This window comes from Phalacrocorax aristotelis, chromosome 2, assembly GCF_949628215.1.
Source record: "Phalacrocorax aristotelis chromosome 2, bGulAri2.1, whole genome shotgun sequence".
Taxonomy (NCBI): Eukaryota; Metazoa; Chordata; class Aves; order Suliformes; family Phalacrocoracidae; genus Phalacrocorax; species Phalacrocorax aristotelis.
The window spans coordinates 68,772,116-68,795,627 of NC_134277.1; the positions used below are offsets into that span (position 1 = coordinate 68,772,116).

At 41.9% G+C, this 23,512-nt stretch overlaps 2 protein-coding genes across 8 annotated transcripts in view; one reads left to right on the plus strand and one right to left on the minus strand.

Annotated features, from left to right (window-relative positions):
• Nucleotides 1-14,911, minus strand: part of KDM1B (lysine demethylase 1B) — a 29,270-nt gene extending 14,359 nt beyond the window's left edge. The window contains exons 1-12 of one of the 2 annotated variants that reach the window (XM_075083933.1): nucleotides 14,863-14,911; nucleotides 14,585-14,651; nucleotides 11,298-11,400; nucleotides 10,355-10,479; nucleotides 8,409-8,498; nucleotides 7,507-7,618; nucleotides 6,682-6,798; nucleotides 5,736-5,774; nucleotides 4,430-4,634; nucleotides 3,138-3,322; nucleotides 2,093-2,269; nucleotides 1,101-1,175 (exon numbers count right to left, since the gene is read on the minus strand). In XM_075083933.1, the coding sequence (XP_074940034.1) occupies nucleotides 1,101-1,175; nucleotides 2,093-2,269; nucleotides 3,138-3,322; nucleotides 4,430-4,634; nucleotides 5,736-5,774; nucleotides 6,682-6,798; nucleotides 7,507-7,618; nucleotides 8,409-8,498; nucleotides 10,355-10,479; nucleotides 11,298-11,387 (1,215 nt within the window). In that variant the 5' untranslated portion in view covers nucleotides 11,388-11,400; nucleotides 14,585-14,651; nucleotides 14,863-14,911. The other variant, XM_075083934.1, reaches the window with a different exon arrangement.
• TPMT (thiopurine S-methyltransferase) lies at nucleotides 14,567-23,491 on the plus strand. 6 transcript variants are annotated; one of them, XM_075083941.1, is made up of 9 exons: nucleotides 14,567-14,589; nucleotides 15,554-15,715; nucleotides 16,503-16,595; nucleotides 18,442-18,574; nucleotides 19,074-19,126; nucleotides 20,572-20,646; nucleotides 21,399-21,484; nucleotides 22,511-22,555; nucleotides 23,353-23,491. In XM_075083941.1, the coding sequence occupies exons 2-9, from the start codon at nucleotides 15,576-15,578 to the stop codon at nucleotides 23,466-23,468; spliced, it is 741 nt and encodes a 246-aa protein (XP_074940042.1). In that variant the 5' UTR covers nucleotides 14,567-14,589; nucleotides 15,554-15,575; the 3' UTR covers nucleotides 23,469-23,491. The 6 variants fall into 6 exon arrangements, with proteins under 6 accessions (XP_074940042.1, XP_074940038.1, XP_074940039.1 ...); XM_075083937.1 differs by lacking the exon at nucleotides 14,567-14,589 and adding an exon at nucleotides 14,931-15,031; XM_075083938.1 differs by lacking the exon at nucleotides 14,567-14,589 and adding an exon at nucleotides 15,025-15,165.
• The last annotated feature ends 21 nt before the right edge of the window (nucleotides 23,492-23,512 follow it).

The window sequence follows — 23,512 nt, forward strand, 5'->3', positions numbered from 1 at the left end:
AAATTGGAGTTTAAGGCATGCTAAAGGCTATTAAACACAACTATCTAGGCACAACGTCCATCGGAGGAAGTCCATACACCTTTCAGAGAAATTTATTCCTAGGGCATTCCAAGAAAACCCCATGCTTATGTATTTCCACCATTCATACATACCTTCTTCAGCATCCACTACTTGTGAGAGACAGACACAGGATGCTGGACTAGATGGATGTCTGACTGACTATGTTTACCCTTACTTATATTATCTTTTTATTCTTAGAGAAAGTCTTTTTAGAGCAACTCCATCTCTCCAGAACAGTAGAAGGCAACAGTATGTGTCCATATATACATACATATATTTTAATATATGAATATATATTAGAGAAAGGTCTTGCCAGTTGATATTTATGTATTTTACTGCAGCATAGCTTTCTACAGGACTTGATGTACAAAAAGGTAGCGCTGCAGTTGGCTATTCAGCAACCAAAGAATGAATACTGGTGCTATAGGATTCAGGTTTTCATATAAATATATACATATACGAACATATAAACATATAAATCTGGAAAGTCAAACGCTTATTCATTTCCTTAAAGATCAGCTCTGCAAACACTTCATGTGTAAAGAGTCCCATAGATTTTCATAAGAATATTCTGATGTGTAAAATTATGTCAACGTGTAAATATTGTGAGATCACATTGTCAGTGATGAACCATATGAGGGAAAAGGGAAATACATGTGGTTTGCTTGTTTTTAATAAGCAACAAGTAAGTACAGTAAAGGACACAAAGGAAAGACTATTTCACCTCATTTAAACAGCCAGCATCATCTACAGTCCCATTATTTGGACACGAATATCCATGTCTCCCCTATCCTCCCAACGCAAGCCTATGTAAAATATTCACTGCATGCTTTGTTGAATTTTAGATACAAATAAATGGTGTTTTTAAACAGCAGATTTACTCAATAAATCCCCAGATTTTACAAATTAATCAGGATGCCCTACACATAAATGTTTGTAAATAGAACGTGATTTTTTTTTAGTTTTGATGAAGTACACTTGCAAAGCAGAGGAAGTCTGATTTTTACTGATGGACTGTGATGTACTCTAGAGTTTCTTACCTTAATTCCAAAGTTGTGCAGTTGCCGGGCTGCTGCTAATCCTGCCGAACCAGCCCCAACAATAATCACAGATTTCTAAAAAATAAAAAAATATTGAAATAAATAAAAATAGTTAGAAATAAAATAGAAATTGTAATCGCACACTTATTTTTGTTCTTGCTAAAGTTAAAAATACCTGTAGGTTTCCGAAGTCTTGTCCTCTAAAGCAATCAGTGTTAACTTTTAAAGGTGATAGTGCACTTAAGAAAAGATCAACTGTAGCTTTGAAATTAGTTACAATTTTTAAGCACTTTAAAGCCAGATATCTTGATTGCTTTTAACAGAAGCAGCTGAAGTTATCAGTCAAGTAACGAAATCTAAACTGAAGTTGTCAGACAGAAAACACACTTACCTTGTAATTATTTCAATCACAAATTGGTTTGACCAGTAAAAATTATTTTATAAATTAAAAACATATACAAATACATTTTCCAAACATAAATCATCTTACAATTTCTAGGAGATATTCCATTACAGAATACATTAATTTGGGAAGTTTCTGTGTGCTCTCAAGCAAATTGCTAGCAATAATTATGTACCCTTTAATCGTAGTTCTTGCAAACCAGTATGGAATAGGAGCTTCCTCACTTATGGAAGGAGGGGTGTATTACAGGATTAAGCCATGAGAAGAACCAAAGTGTACTGTGTATTTTTCACACAGTTCCCACCCATCTGAAAAGCTCATAGTAAGCACAAATCCCTAGGACTGAATTCCACAGATTTTAGTGGGAACAAAAACCTTGCTGGGACGAGTCCCATGTCTGCAGTGTCCATAACCACTGAAGGCAGATGAGAACCATGAAAAAGATGCGATATGTTTGCTTTTAGATGTAATTTTTACATAAATGGTTGGAATCACAGGTAATGAGCCAAAAATCCAGAACCAAAAAAATGAGAGATGTGCCATGTAGTTTTATGGCACTAATAACATAGGGATTATTACAGCAACTTACATTGTGGTATTCTTTAGGAAGAAGATACTGGTCAGGACTGACTGACAAAATCCCTGTATTAATTAGCCCTTTTCTTGTCATAAAATAAAGTATCCTCTCCATTTCCTGTACACAGCGAATACGCACAAGCCCCCGAACAATGATATGATGAATACATTTTTGAGGGGTAAGAGCCTCCTGCAAAGGAGAAACAAAGAACAGAAGGTGTTGATTATCTAATATTCAATTTTTTTCATGCACTTACATTATATTTAAGCTGTAAACCAGATGGCAAAAATTAATAATGAATCGGGTTTCTGAGAGCATTTTAAAAGCAAGTTTTGTGGAAGTTTCTTGTTAGCCAGCTTACACAGTAAGGTAACAATTTATTAGGATAGATTAACATGGAATAAAAGGAAATGAGTCTACAAGATCCTCTTGCAAACTCCATGGTGTGCTCCAGTAGTACACGAATGGTATTGAAATGCATCCCTCATTGCAAAATTAATCTACCTGCTGGCCACACTCACAGTGACGTTCCAGTAAAATCCGTTCCAAAATGGCATTCCAAATAAAAAATAGATTAATATCCAAAACCTTCATATAGATACAGACATCAGTTACTGAAAGCTTCAGTACATGAAATTCCAGCAATTCCACTGAAGGCAGTTGTCATAGAGTTAGCATAAGTAAAAAGACAATCGCTTTGCCATCCAAGAGTCATAAAAAAACCAAACCCTCATAAAGCACCCACAAATGCTGTTCAGAAATGTTCAAGCGTCCCTTTAAAAGTTAATAGCTGGGCATCAGTAGAGTTTTAATACTTCTAAAGCTTTTGTATTTTACTGCAAAAGAAGCTGCTAGGCATTAAAACTCAAAAAGAAAACCCCAACAAAAAGCAAAAAACTAGCCAACCTCAGAATGTATTTTCAAAAGGATGGGAGCAATCTTGCTGGTACATAGTGAGACATCTAAGAAAAGAGTCCAATCCCTAAGAAGACAGTCCACATCCCAAAAAAGTAGTTAATATTTGTAAACAAACAAATTAACTAGTAGCATCTCTTACCTTGCAGTTTGTGTACCACAGAGCCAAAATCAGGTTTCTCAAAGCCAAGTACATGGTAGGGTCTCGTGAATATTCTGGGAACTCATAGAGCTCATCCAGTTCCATGACATCTGGCCTCACACAAAGTGCTTTTCCACATTCATTGGGCTGGTAAAAAGGCTGGAAATACTTGTTCATGCCTGCAACTGAATAAAGACATACCAAGAACTAGTCATATTCCATCGTGTCTTCATCGCATCCTTTTCCCTCTAAGGCGATCCATTGACCTCACACAGATAAACAAGTAACGAAGCTTTCCAGCCTCTAGCCACCTTCAGAATTATTTCATTTATCTTGCTCTCCCCGCTCCTACCCTCTAGGCTATGCAGTATTAATTTTTGTCCTGCTAACTGATAGATGTCTTGGACCTATCAGAGCTTAAGTTTTGTCAGAGAAACAGTACGTGCCCTCAGATGCCACGATGAGTCCAACAAGGAACAGGATCTAAACTCAAGTCTAAGGTCTATCATCACTGTACAGGCTCGTGGAGTCCTCTGAACCCCTTTCATCTTCAACTCCCAATACTGCCCAGAGTGGATAGCAACTAAAAGTAGTCATCTTCCACGTGCAGTATTGGTAGCTCTGTACTGAAGTTTTCTGTTTGTTAAGCAGATAAATACCTGCTGAATAGATGAACAGATTCATTTTCAGCACCTAAGGAGAACAAAGCCTCTTAAGATGACATAGAAGCTTAACTTTCCTCAAAGCACTCTCTCCGAAATGATTATGAGAATCCTGAATTACCTTTCTCCATACCTGACCTATTCTGCAGATCGGCACTCCCAGGCTGTCAGTCTCAGCTGTCGTTAGCAAAGAAAAATAACCTAAACAAAATCTTAGTGCCTTAAGAAATCAAATCCCTTCCTCCAAAGCCCCAGAGAACCACAATATCAAAACTAGCAGAATTGTGTTTGGTTTGGATAAATCTTGATTTCATTAAGAACGCAAACAATCTTGAAGTACCTGCATGTTGATTTCCCATTTCTGTAAAAAATGACAGGTGGTAAACAAGAAGCCTATGCAGTCTGTGCTTACTCCCTAAAGAAAAGCCATATGAAATGTATTACCTTTATCTTACAAATGAGTAAACTGCATCAAGGTAGTACAGAAGCAGTCACACAGAGGGTGTGTATTAGTGCTGAGAACAGAAACAGTATTTCTGAATCAGGAGCATTATGTGCCTTATAAACTCAGTTATAAGACAAAGTTTATCACACCTATTTAAGCAACAGAGCCCTGCAGATGGCCCTTACCAGTCAAATTAGGCACGCTCTTTAAGTGCTCTAACTTCACAAGGTTGGATTCACCAGGTAACCGATTAGTGCTGGTACAGGATGGACTCATGCCCACGCAGTCTGGATAATATGCAGCTAGAAAGGGAGCTGCCACACTGTCTTTCAGCAAAGGAGGGAGTATGAGCATGGAGTACCACCAATGGTGTGAAACTTCAGCCACTCTCTGGCCAAGCGGAGAAGTGAAGGAAAGAGGGGAGAAGAGAACACGTCAGTACTTCGAAAACGTTGGAAAATGAACCAATTCCCCCCCTCCCTCCAAAACTGAGACCAAAAAGCACTAGCAGTACCAATCTCAGAAGTGCAAGTCATAAAGACATTTTCTCTCCCTCTTTCCCCTTCCTCAGCCTGACACAGAAAACCTGTAGCATTACTCTCTTCCTCAGAAACGGAGCTGAAACTTCACGAACTCCACACCCACGTGGAAAGCAGATGAAACATGCCATGACAACACACCTATGCCTTATCAGACCCTTTATAAAACATTTACAGTTGTTTATGCATCCAGGAATCTGAACTTAGAAAACTCTATGGTAGCTGATCAGTTTAATTTAGATTCTACTATCCCCATGAAAGACCTTCTAAGACCCTAACAAACACCAATGATTCAGCCTTAATTTACAAATCAAACATGCATTAAGGAAACAAAACCACAGAGCTTCTACAAGAGTCAACAATAAGCTTGAATGTGTTTCCTGGGATAGAGGTACCTCAGGTACACTTGTCAACATTGGCTTATTGTACATCAGATGACACTAAATCTGACCTGCAGGGTGACATGAGCATAAACCCATTGAAACACCAACATACATCAAGTCTAGTTTTGTATTATGAGGGAGAGGAGAGAGAACATGTTTTGATGTTCTCCCGCAGTCTTCAAAAAGAAGAGACTAGCTTGACTAAAGATAGAAACCACCTAAAAGACAGGGAAATTTTAGGATGGGGAATTTTACTTGAAAGCTGGCAACTGAATACTGTTTTGACGGAACAAAAGTGAGAATTAGGAGTAGACCTTGCATCACAGGCCACAGCTCAAAGACACCACAAACCACCCGAAAGCTAATTGGTACGGTAAGGGAAAAGAGGAAAGAGATGAGAAAGCAGAAGGCCCTAGGCTCTGTTGCAAATAGCGTCTGACAGTTTCCTGAGCAAAATGCATAAATACCACCATAACTGGCCAAAGGACCAAGAAAATGAAAGAAATATACCGTGCTTTAAGATTGCTTTCATATTCTAGGACAAATGAGGAGGAACAGCCACTACTCACCAAGTCCTCAGGCATGGAACACTGGTCTGAGCCCTCGGTCTGAAAGAAAAGTGAACGGTATCAGAGCTATTCTTCAGCTGTACAACAAAAATTAAATATAAAACAAAGTAACTTCTCAGTGGCATAATTCTTTAAACTTAAAAAACAAACCAGAAGTGTGTTAATATTAGCCTTCTGTAGTGGAGATGACCCCAGAAAATGTTTCTCATTTGTTTCTACTGATCAGACATTAAAATATATATTCTATTCCATGAAATGGAGCAGAACACTGAAACAAATGGAGGGGGGGAAGGAATTTTATAGAAAAATTCTGGAAATATTCCACATTTTCCTGAGAGACTCTTCCAGTTTAGACTATTAAAAAAAAAGTAATTTATTTTAAGAGTATCTTTATCACAAAGTTTCAAGATTAAATGCTGACCCTTCTGATTTTCATATGGTCGGTGTTTTCATATTACACTTTTAACCCTATAGATTCTATAGCACTATAAGGCCTCTTTCAAATGTCAGGAGTTACCTTCATGCCAAAGCTGAAAGTTTTCATGTAAAGCCCCATGACAGACTTGCTAGAAATTAATAAAAGCCCATGGAGCTTTTCAAATGCCTTCCTCAATAACAAGGTATGGCTGAACAAAACCAAAATAAACATTTTGGTGTATGTCTATTTTGTACATGCTGATAATCTTCCCATAGCTTCAGAATGAAGGATTTTATAATTGATTGTGCTGCCAAAGACATTCCAGATACTTGTTTTTTAACATTTCCACTCAGGAAACAAAACGTCCAAACAGCGTGTAGGTCCGTCACCATGCAGCTCTCCAGGCCATCGGACAGTCATTTTGACATTAGAAACGTTAAGCAACAAACAAGAAGAAATTACTGTCTGCAAACAAGAAACATCAGCTTGTTATTAGTTTTCAATACGAGCAAACCTCTTGTGTGTTACCTTGGTGGAATTGTTCAGTTTCATACCACATCTGTAGGTTTTTGCTATTTGTGGTGTCAGCTGGATTTCCTTTGTCAGCTGACGCCATTTACCACAGTCTGGCTTTGTGCACTGCACCTACAAGTCAAAAAACAAACATGTTTTTACTTGTTGCTGTGTGATTACAGATAAGATTAATGAAGCGCAACCAATTAGAAAGCAGGGAGATGTGAGGAAGTTGTCAAATACAATTGTTAAATTCATTCTCATGTAATCCTCAGGTCATAAGTAAGACATTCGGTATACATAAACCTTGTGCCCATCTCCTGTAAGACTGAATTTCTCCACAGAACCTAATCCCAAAATTAATTCAACACCCAGTTATTATGGTCTTCAGCAGGTTTTGCAAGCATTACTGCAAAAACACATTGTTTACCACTTCAAAAACAACAACAAAAACCCAACAACAAACTTCCTTCCGTTCCAGTCTCTCTTCTTCTCTTTCTTTACCAGGGAAATAGAAAGTCTGGTTTGGAAGTCTTTCACACTCATACTTTCCGATAGCTAGTGTGCTCCCTTTTCCCTGCCAAGTCTTACTCCACCTGAACTTCACACAGCTGCTACTTCACTGAAAAGCAACAGACGGTTGCTCTTTGTGGGGTGTGGAGATCTCCAGCAATGGAGGAGCTGATCAGAACTATTATCGTGAGCTTTTCCACAGTCCTCTAATGCTAGAGCCTCCCCCAAAAGTCAGCTGACCTGCTGCTTGAACATCCAATATCAGAAACTCACATCAGAACATTGCATTGATATATTCCCTATTAAATAAACCACCCTCCATCTTACCCAGTAAGGAAGCTGTTGATCAGCCATGAAGGCTTTTGGACTGGGCTCACTTTTACCATTACTTGTCCAAATCCTTTTCCAGGCAGTGTATTTCTCATAACCATCTTTATGGCTAAGAAGAAAAAGAAAAGAAAACAGCAAGCAGTCAGAAAATTGAATATCTAGTTCATTTCAAGCAACAGCAGCTATTCTAAAATTAAACGTTTTATATAAGGGCAGAGAAATAAGGCTGTAGAGAGTCCTATATTTTTCCTATTAAGAAAAGAGAAAGTCATGGTTCTTCCGACAGCAGTAAATTGCATCCCGACCTCTATATCCTCTTGATCATGAGCACGCTTCCCGCTGTCTAAGGCCTGGACTGAGTCACAGGTACTGCTGAGCACATAAGCACCCAAAAATCTTAGTAGAGCTGGACTCAACTCCCACTCAAATGGGAAGGAGCTTGGTGCTGAAAGCACTCTGTGAGCCTGACCAGAGCCTTCACAGTCACTGAACCGCAAGAGTTAGATCTGCTCACTGATTTGATGTTACAGAGAAGCAAGGTCCCCTGAACTGACATAGTAAACCGGATTTGTTTTATAAAGGACAACAGATTTACTTAAAACTGTTCTCATAATTTAAAATTCTCTGATGTTGTTCTAAAGAAGACAAAAGCTTCAGAATAACAGTACACACAAGCCAGGCTGCCTAAAGTAACCAGTTTTGTTCATGCTGCTGTGTTGAAGTCGATGTCCATAAAACACCTGCAATTTCAGCACCAATATTTAAGCCTCGCTTTGAATGAAGTGAGCACAGGGGACAAGTCTTTGTATTATGTTTATGTATATGATGTTTCAACAGTTGTAACACCTGCCAAATTTTAATAAGCACTGAAAAGGCGAAAACTTAATTGGCAAATCTACCTTCGGTAATAGTGGTCAAAACATTCATTGCAGAAGTGTTCCCCGCAGGAAAGATGATACCATCTAGATGTATATCCATTTTTAGCACATCTGTAACGCAGGAGACACAGAAATAATTTTACGATGCATTTTGATTAAAAAAAAAAATCTTTCTATTGAAAGTAGCACATTCTAGAATGTGAACAAAATATTCTGAACAAGCCAGGGCTTTATGTTAGATTCATGAAGGCTGACTTGCACAAGGCACTACAGTCATAGAAATAACAATAGGATTATTTCAATTGTCTCAAACATTTCCAGTTTCCAAACTAAGTAACACCAGATGCAAAGGAGGCAAAATGTACACAATGTGCAGTTTTATAGCTGGTCTGGCTTCCAGCAACCTCCCACTAACAATGGTCAACTGAGCCTGTCTTTAGTACCCTTTAAGCAGACGTTTCCTGAACATGAAATACGTTTGCTTTTACAAGCATTTTGCAAATGTATAAGAAGACAAAGTCCCTCTCCACAGGAACTTAAGAGTTCCCTTACTTTGTTCCATTTTGTTCTGATATTAGTGCAAGGGTTGGAGGGGTCATTTAATTAGCATTTTTCTTGTTTGTGTGATCAATTGATTCATGAATCATTACAACTTCCCATCCCCGTAACAACTGACAAAACTATAAAGGCAAATCAGAACACAAAACAGATGCTGCCTATTTTTTTCACGTAACCAAGTTGGCTGCGATTTCAACCCAATGAGAGAAAACCTTGAGGAAGCAGTTACACATTCTGGGCATTTATTCTTTATTACTCTCAGAAAGAAATAACCATTAGCAAAGATTATATTCATCAGACAAAGCAATTGTTCTTCACTTTGAAAACTCTCATTAAACTCAATGAAATGGTTCAAGATAAATGCATGAGGTAAAAAGCACGAGGTAAAATGCAGTGACCTAAGCTACTAACTGAAATAGCTAGCCATAAAATGATCTCATTTCAAGTAAATGATGTTGAAAGTGTGTACTTGGAGCGGTGGGAGGGGTGGAAATCAAAATATTAAACTAACAATTCAAAAAGATGACTAAGCAGTATCTATTGTTTCCTAAATGAAAAACGTAATATCACCAATGCTGATCTCTCAGGTGCTCATTTCCCCTACAAGCCTCTTTCACAACTGCCAAAACCCTTGGCTTTCCTATGACAACATCCAGAATACATTGACCTGCTGCCACCAAAGAACAATCCACATAGATAACTAAATGAAGCACTGAATTATTTTGTATCACTGAAAAAAAAAAAATAAATCAAGGAACGCTTGTCTCAACCAGGGAGGGAGGAATGCTATATAATTACAGCCTGCCTACTGCATAACGAGGTCTAGTGTGTCGCTTATTATAGATATACCTTGCCAGTATTATTCATTCAGTACTGCCAGGTACTGAACTATGAAATGCGAAAGGACTTGCGTAAGTACACAGAAAGCGACGAACAGGTCAAGAACAAAGAGTTCAGATAAGTACGACTGTCTCCCAAAACCTAAACTTTCAAGGTCAGAATCTCTCCTCGGACTGCAAAGCATTACAACAAAAGAGCGATAAAGACTTTCTGCAGTAAGTGACAGTTTCATTTTCCGTCTTGAAAAGCAAGTTTAGCTTCCTCAGATTACACGACCATGCTCTCAGTTTCACAGAAGCAAGGTGTGTTCCAGAAGACACTATTAATAACATAAATAAGTGTATTCAAAAGATATTCTATATCCAAATTAGCAACTTGCACAGTAGAAAGCTATCCACAACAGCAGTAACTCGTGACACTTCCCTGGCATCTTAAGACTCATATTAGTATCTTTCAACTCTCCCTCTACAGTAGGAAGTGAAGAGATTTTTCAGACTATAGTTAGGATCCTAAACTTCAGCTGCAAGTGTAGAAAAGTCCATGGAAAATGCAAATAAAAAGAAACAAACCTTTCAGCTGCACTGGCAAAGCAAACAGGACATGTTGCAGTGCATCCAGCTTTTTCACACTTTCTATATTTCTTCTCTGACGCTTCATCATCATCATCCGCTGCTTCAGCTGCTTTCTTCTTCACCTAATAAAGAATAGCTGAATTCTGACCAGAAATGACACAAGCGCCTCTTCTACTAAATGGCATTCAGACAGTTCTGCAACTTGTGGGTAGCATCAAATAGTTAAAATGATATGAAAATTTTTGTGTCCATTGTGAAATAGCTGCAGCATGAAACAGCTGTCAAAGTAGGTCAGTTTTTTCTACCAAAAAAAAAAAGAAAAACAGTGAGGCTGGAAATATCATTTAAAGCTAAAAATGTCTTGCATTAGTCTAACTGATGCCATTGAAGAAATTATAAGTAAAGCTTCCAGTTTAAATCATATTTTAAGCTCCATCACATGCTAATGAGTCAAGCCTCATGCGTTCATTCTATTTCTCCTTCAGAAAACCTCTTCGTCACATACTTCTTGATATTAATTAGGGGCAACCTTATCTGCACATGAAATAAAATGTTAGGGTAGGCATGGGGCTTTTTTTGGACTCCAGATACAAAGCTGTACACCAAATGTCTCTTCTCGTCCTCAAAGGTACTGTGTATTGTGTTGTTTTAGGCCTCCGTCTGGAGGGACAGACAGCTTTGTCCGGCTGTAGAGAAATCCATGATTGTATTTTTAACACATCAAGTATTTACAGGTTATATTGAGTATTTGTCTTTTCTGAATGTTGCCCACAGATGAGACACATGACCTACTTATTCACAGAATTAGTTATTTCTCCCTCTCTCTAGATAAGTAGTTGAAGTCCTAACTTACCACAATGAAGCCTGCTTTCTTTATAAATGTCAACAGAACATAAAAAATACCAGAGTACAAACCCATGTGTTTTTAAATTATAAATACCTGTCTTCCAGAACTCCTCAGAGGAAGGTTGTCTGGAGACTGGTCTGAAGAACATGCCTTTTTTTTCGTTCGTACCCTTCCAGTTGACATTGTACTATTAGATCTGCAAAAAAAGGTAGGCAATGGTTAGGAAAAAAAATAATTCAATTGCTTGATTTTGCAGAGCTGTCTAATCACCCAGGCAGTACAGCCACTCATAATGCTACTTTTGCCAGAGTTACCTAGGTAAGATTCTGTTTAGCTTGACTATTAATTCAGGAGGAAAATGAGAATGAGCCATTATAAGAAAGGAACAATACTACTATTTTAAACTAAATTCAGAGTTAAGATTAGATCCTTGAGTACATCTTGACAGGCTGTTCCAGATCAGCATACCCTGGATTTCAATAATCTGATTTGCATTACGCGAAGACCTGGACTGGAATTTAAGTTGGCAAAGTGAACAGACATCAGCTCATAATGCAAGCCTTGAAATACCACTCCGAGTAATGCTCGTCCTGCTGAGTATCAATTTATTGGTAGCAAGAGATTTTCACTGTAAAACACTTTTCCAAACAGTGCACTGAAGAGACATTTAATACCAGGTGAGCAATCACTTCCAAGACTTGCACACCCTCCTCCGAAAGCACGTCAGAATTTAAAGTCTAAACTGCAGTTGCATTGCGATTATAGGCGATCAGAATGTAACGAACTTTGTTGTTAGTATACTATAGGAGAAAAGAAGAGAGAACTGTATAGCTGTCTTTGCATCGCTGGGAACGCAGAGAAGACCAGTTTATCATGTAGGCTGGAAAGCATGGAGTGTGAGAAAGTATGCCACAGAAATATGAAAGCATATTTAAAATGGTATTATCAAAGGCATTCTTTTCACAGGGAGTAAAACGCAAATAAGTAGAGCCTAGAGGGAGAACTAAATCTACATGTGCTCCACCACATACAGAAAGGAAGTGGAAATAAAACCCTTATACTACAGCACTGTATCGTGAATGTTATCTTGTGGTAGTAGGGATCAGTTTGTAATCTTTTTTTTTTTTTTAATATATTTGAGACTTCTCAATTCTCTCTTTTCTAGGCTACATCTTCCTTGTTCAAGCTGACAGTGATGGACACGGTAACAGTAGCTTCATTCAGGAATTCTGCTAAAAATAAAGGTAACCGGAGGAGAGAATGGGCATTTTTACAGTTTCAAATGAAGCTGATGCAAATCAAGTAAATTGGTGCTTTATTCTCCTCTCAAGACAGAAGAAACTGATTTGGGAGGGGAAGTGAAATCACGTGATGATATTCACATAAGTGAAAAATTAGAACAGACAACCTAATGCAAAAATAACTTTCTTTTTTTATGCACACCCCCCTAATTATAACTAATTAGAGGGAGGAAAAAAAGAATTAAGTCAATTTTTATTACCTTAAAAAAAAAAAAAAAATCACTCTACCATAACTTACCACTGTATGGGCGTGGATGAGGTTGGAAAGAAGAGAAAGGAAAACAAACCAGTTTTGTCTACATGAGATTTCGCTAAACTACTGCGTAACACCCCAGGAAATGGTGGCTTTTTTCACCCCAGAGCTTTCCTTCTGGATCAGTGGCACAACAGTATCTCTCTGTATCACCCTTACCTTCTGACGCTGGATAGTCCCCCTTATGTGCTGTTGCCTCTACAGTCGGAAGCTACGGACTACCTTAGCACTCAGCAAGGTACCAGGCAACTCATTCTGGTGACAACCAGGTGATCACAGTCTGCTGCTGCTGCAAGGCCCTTCATCCAAGAAGGTAAAAGGACATGCAGCTGTTTCATTGTGTAGGGTTAGACAAAGAACACGCAGGAGTTATCATTCACTAAGAAGTTTGGTAAAAATAGTTAAGATCCAGAGAGGCCTCCCATTTTGAAGGGCAGAGGCCAGTTGTACGGAATCACATATTTTTGCTATAAACACTATGGGAGGGGGAAGGGAGGTAGGGAGAAAGAGAGAAAGAAAAAAAAAGGATCAGCTTGTGCGCTTGCAGCCCAGAAGGCCATCCGTATCCTGGGCTGCAACAAAAGCAGTGGGGCCAGCAGGCCAAGGAGGTGATTCTGCCCCTCTGCTCCGCTCTGGTGAGACACCACCTGGAGTGCTGCGTCCAAGTCTGGAGCCCTCGGCACAGGAACAATACGGACCTGCTGGAGCGGGTCCAGAGGAGGGCCACAAAAATGATCCGAGGGCTGGAGCACCTTTGCTACGAGGACAGGCTGAGAGAGTTGATGTTGAGCCTGCAAAATAGAAGGCTGCGGGAAGACCTTACTGTGGCCTTTCAGTACTTAAAGGAGCCTTATAGGAAAGATGGGGATGGACTTTATATCAGGGCCTGTAGCAATAAGACATGGGGTAAATGGTTTTAAACTAAAAGAGGGTAGGCTTAGACTAGATATAAAGATGACATTTTTTACTATGAGGGTGGTGAAACCCTGGCACAGGCTGCCCAGAGAGGTGGTAGATGCCCCATCCCTGGAAACATTCAAGGCCAGGTTGGATGGGGCTCTGAGCAAGCTGATCTAGCTCAAGATGTCCCTGCTCACTGCAGGGGGCTTGGACTAGATGACCTTTAAAGATCCCTTCCAACCCAAACCATTCTATGATTCTATAAGTGTAAGCAAGGCCATTGCTTCCAGTTGCATGCCACTGTGTCCCCACTTCTGCTCCCAAACAACACCCCCCCAAAACACTGCAGCTTTTTAAAGAACAGGCAAACGTTGCTTCCTTTACCAAGCTTTATATGACTCTACATCCTATCAACATTATCGTATCGGATGAGAAGAAAATAAACCCTTTTAAAAGGAGAAAGAGATAGCGATGCATAATACACTGTCACATTCTGTAACATTTCATCTGTCTGTAATGCGTGGCCTAAATAGGAAAGCTTTGAGGGGCTTACCTGTACGGTGACAGCAAGTTGGCTGGGGGGGAGACAGAAACCACACAGACACACTGACACGGGGGAGGAAAAACGCGAGCAGCCTGACAGCCAAGGGGAGGTGGGACCGCGACGTGCGCACACCTTCAAAACTCACCCTCGAGTAAATGGCCGGCGCCCCGCTGGCTGTCCCCGCCCCGGGCCGGCCGCGCTCGGCGGGGGCCGCGGGAAGGGGTCCCGGGGGACGGGTGTCCCCGGAGGGGAGCCGGGGGGAGGTCCCCGGGTGTGCCGGCTGGCGGCGGCGGGGGAAGGAGGAGAAGAAGGAGGAGGAGGAGGAGGAGGAGGAGGCGCTGCTGCTGCTGGGGGCGGCACGGCGGAGCCGCCGGGCGCTCACCTCGGGTCCGGGTCACTCGGGGGCCGGAGACCACATTCACGCGTGTCCGCGCCGTCTCCTGCTAGAGCTGCAGCGGGGGAGAAAAGGGAGGAGAAGGGGGAAGGAAGGGAGGGAGGGAGGAGGGAGAAGGGGGAGGAGAGAGAGGAGGGGAAGGAAGACATGGAGGGAGGAGCGGGGAGGTGAGGACGGGGGCAGCGCTCGCACCTGCCCCGCTGCCCGCGGAGGGGGACAGGCGCCCCCCCGGCGGGCGCTGCAGCCGGGGAAAAGGGGTCACCCACCACCACCATCCTCCTCCTCCTCCTTCTCCCCGGTGCCGTGCACCCTCAGCCCGCCTCCTCCTGCCGCCGCTTCCGCTCTCCGCGGTGCGTAGCGAGGGGGAGGGCGGGGCGGTGCCGCCCCGGCCCCACCGCCCCCCGCCGGACGGGACCCGCCGCCGCCGCCCCGCAGGTACCCGCCGCCGCCGCCGCCGCCGCCGCCCGGGCGGGGGGCGACAAGGGGGGTGCTGAGCCCCGCCGGCCCCTTCCGAGCCCCCCTTCGCCCCTGGCCGCCTCTCGCCCCCGCGGTCAGCCCACAGGTTTCACGTGAGAGAGGGAGGGAGGAAGCGTCGGCACCGACCTACTTACTGACCGGCCCCGGGATCGGGCCCGCGTCTGTCTGTCTGTCTGTCACCCCCCCGGCCGCCATCTGGGCGGCTTCCCCCGATGTGTGCAACGTGGGAGGGAGGTCAGCGGCGTGTTCCCGTAGGGGGTAACGGGGTGCGTTTGAGCAGGCTTCGCGCCGGGAGGGAAAGTCTAGCCAAAGCCACCGTCAGCAAGAGTGTGCTCTGTCATGTTCAATCCAGCCACAGTTTAATAGTCGCTAAATTATAATCTCTTAAACGATACTAAATTTTATTTGATTCTAGAATGTAAGAGCCAGTTCCAAACTATTCACTGGGTTGGGGGTAATTTTTCTCTCTTTTTTTCACAGCTACTAGCTCTCCCTGGGGAGGATGGACCGCTCAGTGGATGCAGCCGGGCTGCCGGAAGGCACTGATACTGGGTCGCAGAAAGACAGAGTGGTGACCGAGGAGGAATGGCTGCAAAAATGGGAAACGGGTAACATCGGGTTTCACAAGGAACAAGGGCACCCGTACGTGACTTTGCTCTTCTGCCTAAGCTGTTTAAAGAAATGCTGTGAGATGAATGAATTGACTCATTCAAAAAACTCTTAACAGAAGATGGAGCGTTTACAAAAGGAAAATTACATGGCTAGAAAGTAAAATAACAAATATTTCTGTGACCTACGTCTGTCAAAAAAGGGCAGAGGAAAGAAAGGATTGCATTGCATTTAAAACTTTTAAATCAGGTTTTAAACTATAAAGCTTGGATGGCTTGACTAAGAATCTTAAATTATCTGATGCAGAAGCTCTGCATTGCTGTTGGTATGTTGTGAAACTGGGGCCTAAAACCATGTGCAGAGGGCATTGGAGCAATTACTGTGCACTGGAAGACAGGGACCTAAGAGAGCAAACCTGATTATATAGGCTTGCAACCAGTGACAGTTACATTTAAGACCCATTTAAGTTATTTGATTGATACAGAAGTTTAATAATCATTTTGTTCAAGTTATCTGTTGTGGCCCTCTTAGAGGTGGGTTGGTTCGTCTGTTTTCTTGAAAAGACGAACAGAAGACAACAAAGAGAAGTGTGTTCTTTTCTAACAGAAATTAAATTTTCTTTCTTTCTTTCTAAGTAAATGGAAAGTGAATGTTAAAAGCATTTGTCTAATGCTTCTAATGGTATGAAGCAGGTTGAACTAAGACCCTCTGTTCCCTCATGGAGTTTGTGTGTTACCTGGCATAGTGAGTAGCACTTGGCTTTTAATGCGCCAGCAGAAATGCTCGCAGTATTAAGAAAAATATGTCTGTTCTTCTGCAGGCTCCTACAGAAGCATCTGGATGTTCTTTTAAATGGCAGGAGTGGACTGAGGATATTTTTCCCGCTTTGTGGTAAAGCAGTGGAGATGAAATGGTAAAGCATAGATTATAAGAGCAAAAATCTTATTTGATGTGGGGAGGGAGGGAGGGAGAAGGGGAATTCCCAGCCTTATATTGGCCAATGGAAACGTGCCGCATCCCCACTGGTAGGAAAGCAGCGTCACTAGAGGCTGAAGGGAGGAGGAAGTTTGGTTTCATTTGCTGGCGCTTTGTATAGTAGCATAAATGGGATGGATAAGGACTAACCTGAAAGTCCTCCTCATTGTCCCAGGTTCAGCTAGCAGAATGCTGAATTTCTGATGGACAGACTGACTGAAGCTGTGCCCATACCCCTGCTGATTTTGGTGGCAATGACAGCTTACATTGCCTGCAATGAGGTTGGTTGTGCCAGAGCATGTTTTCATGGCACCATGCGGCACGTCACACTGGGAACTTAAGTGATTTGTGCTAAATGTAACTTCCTCTTTTTAAAATTTTACTTTTACTTTTTTGGCTGGGTTGATTCAGGGAATAAATAGTTAAACATTACTAATGCAATCTAGTGTAGCTCAGCAAATGTTGGGGCCCAGGGTCAAAACTTAGCCAGGATAATGAGGTAGCCTTGGGCTGTAAGATAACAGGAACAGCCTGCATGATGACTGAAACTTCTTGCTTTGGGGGAGTCAGAGGAGCTTCAGGACAAGAAGTGCCTAAACAAAGTTATAAGGACACTGCAGAACTACCAAACTCCTGTCTGGAAACCACCCCATGATCCCTGAGGTTCCACTCAGAAGCACCCAGGACAAACAGGCAACAGCCTCAGACTGCCACTTTTGTAAGGGGCCTTGGGCAAGAATGCACCCGAGGATGTAATCTTTGCAAGCCTGATGGGGAACGTCCTGGGGGGGGGATGCAAACAACCTAGCAGCAGCAGGTGCCAGTCAAAACCAAGGCAAAAGGAACTAAGGACATCTCCATCTAGATAAGAGTCAGAGCACCACTTGAAACCAACATACCTTGCAATACACTGACAAGATTACTGGATGGGCCAACTCATGACCATATGTGGAAGAAGGGGCTTAAAATGCATCGCAATTAAGATGCAAGTATTATAATTAGTTCCAGGGAATCTAATGCATACGTATATAACTGAGCAATGTAAGCTTTGTCCATCATGACTTGTGGTGTGCAAGTTAGGAGGAGTGATCCCCCTTGCACCCAGCGCTGCAGTAAACATACCTGCTTTATAACTCTTGTTTCTGCGTCTCAGGGTTGTATTTATAATTAGGGGCTGTGTAAGCCAGCGTTTGTTCTTGGAGGTAGGGGACACAAACCAAAAAACCCTGATTGAACTGGATCCTCAAGGAATCAGGTTAGTCCCAGTTACCAGGGTTTATAGTGGTAACGACTTACTCAGCTGACTGCGGCTCTGACGCACGTTGCTGTTGCGCTGAGGGGCAGCACTGAAGAGGTTACCGCACCCTGCTGCCTTCATCCGAGGCGAACGTTGCTGCCCAGCCGCAGAGGCAGCTGGGTGGATAGCGTGCCTCAGCTGCTGCAGTTCAGAGCAGAACATATTTCTGTAAACCGAAACAGACAGTTTCTCTGTGTAATCACCTTTGTTTCCACTGAGTTTGTGGAAATACATTAATAATCCATTGAATCTAAATCCTGTAAGTCCTCATCAACTGTATGCTAAGCGGTGCTAATGTAAGCTCAGATCATGGAGGGGAGCTGTTTAATAAAATGTGAATGCTCCAGAAAGTCAGGATTAGACAAACCAGCGCTTCCTAAAGCCAGGGTTTCCCTAATGAATGAATGCTGCATGGGAGGTACACATTTGGTAATGGCCCAACCTGTGGGCCTCAAGTAAACTTGGGCTTTCTCTCTGCTGCGTGCAGGCTGGCGGACATGGGGCACAGTGTTGTCGGCGTGGAAGTCAGTGAGCAAGCGGTGAAGGACTTTTTTGCAGAACACAGTCTGCCTTACTGCGAGGAGCCAGTCCCAGAGATTTCAGGAGCAAAAACGTTGCAGGTATGTTTCCTGCCTTGTTGAATGATCTGGTGTGGTTAATCATGCAACACAGGCATAACTGAGCAAACAAGTCATTCTGCTTTTATGCCTCTGTCATGGTAATTATTCATCTCTCCTGAAGAGGCCTTAAAGGAAGCTCTGGGTTGTAATTTTGGACTGAGGAGTTCTTCTGAGCTTATTACTTTGGCCTTCTTTTCTTATGACATTGAAGCACCTGAATGTGAAGTAAATGTATTTTAAAATTGGACAGTTGCATGCCTTGACAGATCAGAACCTCTCTGCGGGGGATCAGGAGAGATATCTCAGTAAAGAAAAACTAAAATCGTCTCTCACAGTTTTTCCCCATTACCCCTAAGTGTATATTTAAAATAGTATATGTGTATATCTTAAGGTATGAAATGTATAAATATATATATTTATGTATATATACACACACCTATAAGTGTTTATTTAAAGATAGTTTGCTGATAAGTATTTTTTCCTTTGCTTTTTATTGTAGAGTACCTCTGGGAACATTTCTCTCTACTGCTGCAGTATTTATGATTTGTCCAGGTAGGAATACATAGTGTGTTTTACAATCCTGTATAATCAAACATGTTAATACTATCGTAATATTGTCATATTATTTTACTTGAATCAGCCATAAATATTTGGAACAGGTCCCCTCAAGAAAGCTCTTACTAACTTGTATGAGAAATGTGAATAGCCAATCTCCAACAAAAACTAACTCTGTCTATTAGATAAAAATGCCGACTAAATATCTTTAAATGGGCTTCTTGTTCTAAGATGTCATGTGAAAGTTATAGAAAAACATGCTTGCTTTTACAGTAAAAACAAATTGTCTTTAATATTATTGATGGATTCTACGAAGCAAAACCCTAGCAGAATCCCTTACTCAGAGTAGCTTAGTAAAAGCAAGGAGAATATACCCAGAGGTATCTTCTTAGACAGCTTTTCCTTTAACTAAGTACTAAATATATTTTTTTCCCCAAATTATCGATTAACATATGCATAGGTGAGCTGTACCCATTGATTATATGTGTCCCATGCTTTACTTATTGTACTTTTCTTGATAGACTTAAAGTACATTACATCACTCCAGCGTACGCGACTACATAATATATTGTCAGACACTGACTCTGCAAGTGTCTTGAGAAGCATGGCTCAACTTACTAATGTCTTCTGCAGGATTTTTAGTGCTAAAATGTCCTTATCTCTTAGCTAAAAGACACAACAGAAAATGCAAAATACTTCAGTACAGTCCACATTACTGACTCCTGAAAAAGCCCATTGTGCTCTGGCCTCAAGCATCTCTTATCAGATTTTGTGGTGTCTTTGCACCTGATCTTCTGCTCAAGTGTCACTGAAGCCATCTGCCAGTATATCCAGGAGCAAAAATTATGTCTGTGGCTGTGGTAGACTGAGGCAAGCAGCAGCGTAACTTAGCTTTTCTAACGTTAAACAAATTGCAAGCTGAAGCTGACTGTCCTGGGCACGTAGCTGGGGATTGAGGTGTCTAAAATTGCTGGGTGTGCTGAGTTCAGTGGTACTAAAGCAACGAGGCACCTTCCTCAACCCACATTTGAAGTCACACGTGGGTTTTAGAAGGTGGCCAAGAACTGTTGATGTGCTGAACACACATTAGTGTTGCCTCAAGGGTCACGGCACGGTATGATTGCCAAAACCCCAGACTTGCAGCCCAAATGTGTGTAAGCTACTTTCCTTCCTCCCTGCCTTGGCTCAGCACGCCCTAATGATGGGGAAATGCTGAGCAATTCCAGCACCTCTTTGCTATCGCAGCAGGGCTGTGTACTAGGGGGGTTTCTTGGGACCCAGATGATGTTGGTTTGGATCATGAAAATGCTGGACCGTAAGAGAAAGGTCATAGGGAACCTGCACAGCTAGCTGGAGAATCCTTGTGACTTCACAGAAGTATCTGAATAAAGATGAAGGAGCCCTTTTAGTATTTTTAAGCCTTTTTCCTTATCTCCCTGTAGCTCAGTAGTTGGCAAGTTTGATGCGGTTTGGGACAGAGGAGCTCTAGTAGCTGTGAATCCATGCGACAGACAACAGTGAGTAAATTTGCTTTGTTACTGTCTTTTCTCTAATGTAGGCAGTGACACATGTTTTTCCTCCTGCCACTTGTCGCTGAGTCCTCTTTCATTTAAAGAAGTAACCTACACAAGTTCTTCTCTACCGCAAACATCAGCTGCAGTTGCAGAGTGCTGTACTCTAGATTTGTGAGCTTCCTTCAGGAAGCCACCCTGCCTCTTGGTGGGAAAATATGTGGTTTGTTGCAACCCAGCAGAAGCAGAGCTGCAAGACTCATCTGAATTTTATTATTTCCTTTTCACCCCATCTGCTGCTCCTGTCGTTCTTTTTCCCCTCCCTTCCCTTTATTCCAGTTTTTTGTTCTGCCTGTAGCCAACCCAAATGTACTTCGACCCTACCCCCAGGATTTTTTAATTAGATACATCATCTTGAATTCACAATAATTTCAAAAGATCCATGCTGTATTTGGAACTGTATTCTAGGCTGTGGCAGGTGAATACTATGTTTTGTCTGTTAGTTTTGAGATGAATGTGCAAAAAAAGATACACGCTTGCTTATGAGAGTAAACAGTAACCTTTATTTGAGATGCTTCATGTGTAGCATGAATTTCATGCTCGTGAAAATTCAAGCTAAGCTTTGCTTAGTTTCTGTGCAGTTCAGTTCAACTTGTCCCTGCATAGAAATACGTTACCTTTTTTGTTGAATATTTTGAATGCTATGCTTGAATGTTTGTACAGTTCCAGAACAATAAAGCGTAACTTTCTCCTTTTAGCTATGTCAGTTTGATGATCACCCTAATGGAGAAAAATTCTTCTTACCTCCTCGTTACGGTTTCATATGATCCAAACAAACACAAAGGTGAGAACTTTGCACTCCTCATGTTTTGATTTTGCATGCTTCAATACAAATTGTATATAGATGTGGCAGATTTATTAGTGTCTTCCCCAGGTTTTTTTATCAGCATAACTTTGTCAGCTGACCACACCGATACAACTGTGTGTTTAAAAATTTCAGGTGTTGCCCAAGATTGAGACTAAATTTGCTTTCTCTCTAGCATTCAGACTTGCTAAGGGTAAGTGGAGGACAGGCATGGTATATTAACAAAGAAACGAAACCGGAAGTGTGGCTATGACAATGAAGCTGGAAGAGTGAATGCTTGGAGTAACATCCTGTCTGGCCTAGGGAGCTTGAAGCTCTCCCAAGAACGTCAGCTTCGCTCTGTTGCCCAAATACTCGCAACCCAACGTGTGGCCCATCTTGTGCCCCTCTCCAAGCCACTACCCATGGCCTGAATATGCTTGGAGGAGGTGATATTCTGTAAAATCATAAAGTATTTTCTCCTTTTATAACTTTTATTATATACTGAAGTCTGAGGTATTAAAAAAAACAATAAATGTTAACTCTCAGAAGAAGATTTCTTGCTGCTTTTGGGCTCTTCAGCATAATTGTCCCTGAAAAAGATAGGTCTTGTTATAATAAGCAACAATAGTTTAATTGATTGCTCTCCCTCTCACATTATTCAGCTTTTAGCTTGAATTATGCTGTTGTAGTAATTCCGTAGTAAATCCCATTGGCGGGATTCACACAGCGCACTGAGAGCGGTTGTATCCACGGCACGCTCGTGACTTCTGACAACGTGGCTAGCCTGGCTGCAGCCTGGGGATGATCTAGCAGCAACGCCTGAAGCGTTCATTTAGTGGCCCACCAAGGTGCCACCAGTTCTTGGATACGGTGTTTTCTGGTCCCTGCAGATGGTGCTACACGCCGGGGCCGGGTTGCAGGCCAGGAGCTGTGAGGGATGGGGCTGGCTGTCCTGCTGCAGGGTAAATGTTTGTCTCCTTCCCGTGTCTCCTCTCTGATTAGCTTTGCCCGTTTTTCTTTCAGGCCCACCCTTTTATGTTCCTGAATCTGAAATTAAAAGCTTGTTTGGTAAGTAATATTTAATATTTCAGCTAGCCCTTAGGAATTTTTTTCAAAACACACATGTTTCTACGCTTCTACCTCGCTTTGTGACAAGTGATAGAGAGTAATTTGCTTCTTATCTAAGGGGTGGAATCACGGCAAAATAACAGGGAAAATAAATACCATTTAGCCACGGGGATTTTGCTGTCAAGGAAAATTCTCAGCTCTTCAAAAGATAGGAGGAAAACACAAGAGACTGATACCACCTCTTTCCTCCCCTTGGCATTTTTTCATTCTCCCAGGGTTCGTACTGCACTCGGTGATCTTGTAGCTGTACCCTTAGTCCCGTTTGACCATTTTGTCTTTCTCAGCACCTCCTCACCAGCTACCCTGGCTTTATTACAAGGCCTTTGCATACCAGTTCTACAGTTCCTACTGGACTTTCGTAGCCAAAGAAGAAAAGTAACATGCCGCACGAAGAAAAGGCTAAATGCACAACTCAAATCCATCAAAATAATGAAACTTGGAATTATGGCGGGCATTTAATTTTAAAAGTTCCTCCTGCTAAGCTTTGATACTGCACTTCATTTAAATTTACAACTTTCTGAGGCCCGTGCAGTGGCTGTGTGCAGTGAGCCACTGGCATGGACAGTTACATCCCAATGCAAAAGAGATGGGTAAGTTTTCCCCAGTGCATTTGTGCCACTGCATATGGGACTGTGAGGAACTATGTGGATAAGACTTTTTTTGTTTTTTTCCCCCAACAGTTTGCATTTTTCAGTGACTAATCATTCAGTAAGTTGTTACTCTTTTCTCCTTTCCAGGCAACCACTGTGAAATTAAGTGTCTTGAACAAGTCGATGACTTCTCAGACAAACACAGACGATGGGGCCTAGATTATTTTCTGGAGGTGCTGTATATACTGAAGTTTGTGGCTTGATTAAAATGAATTAAAATAATTTACCTCCTGTCTTGCTTTTCTTT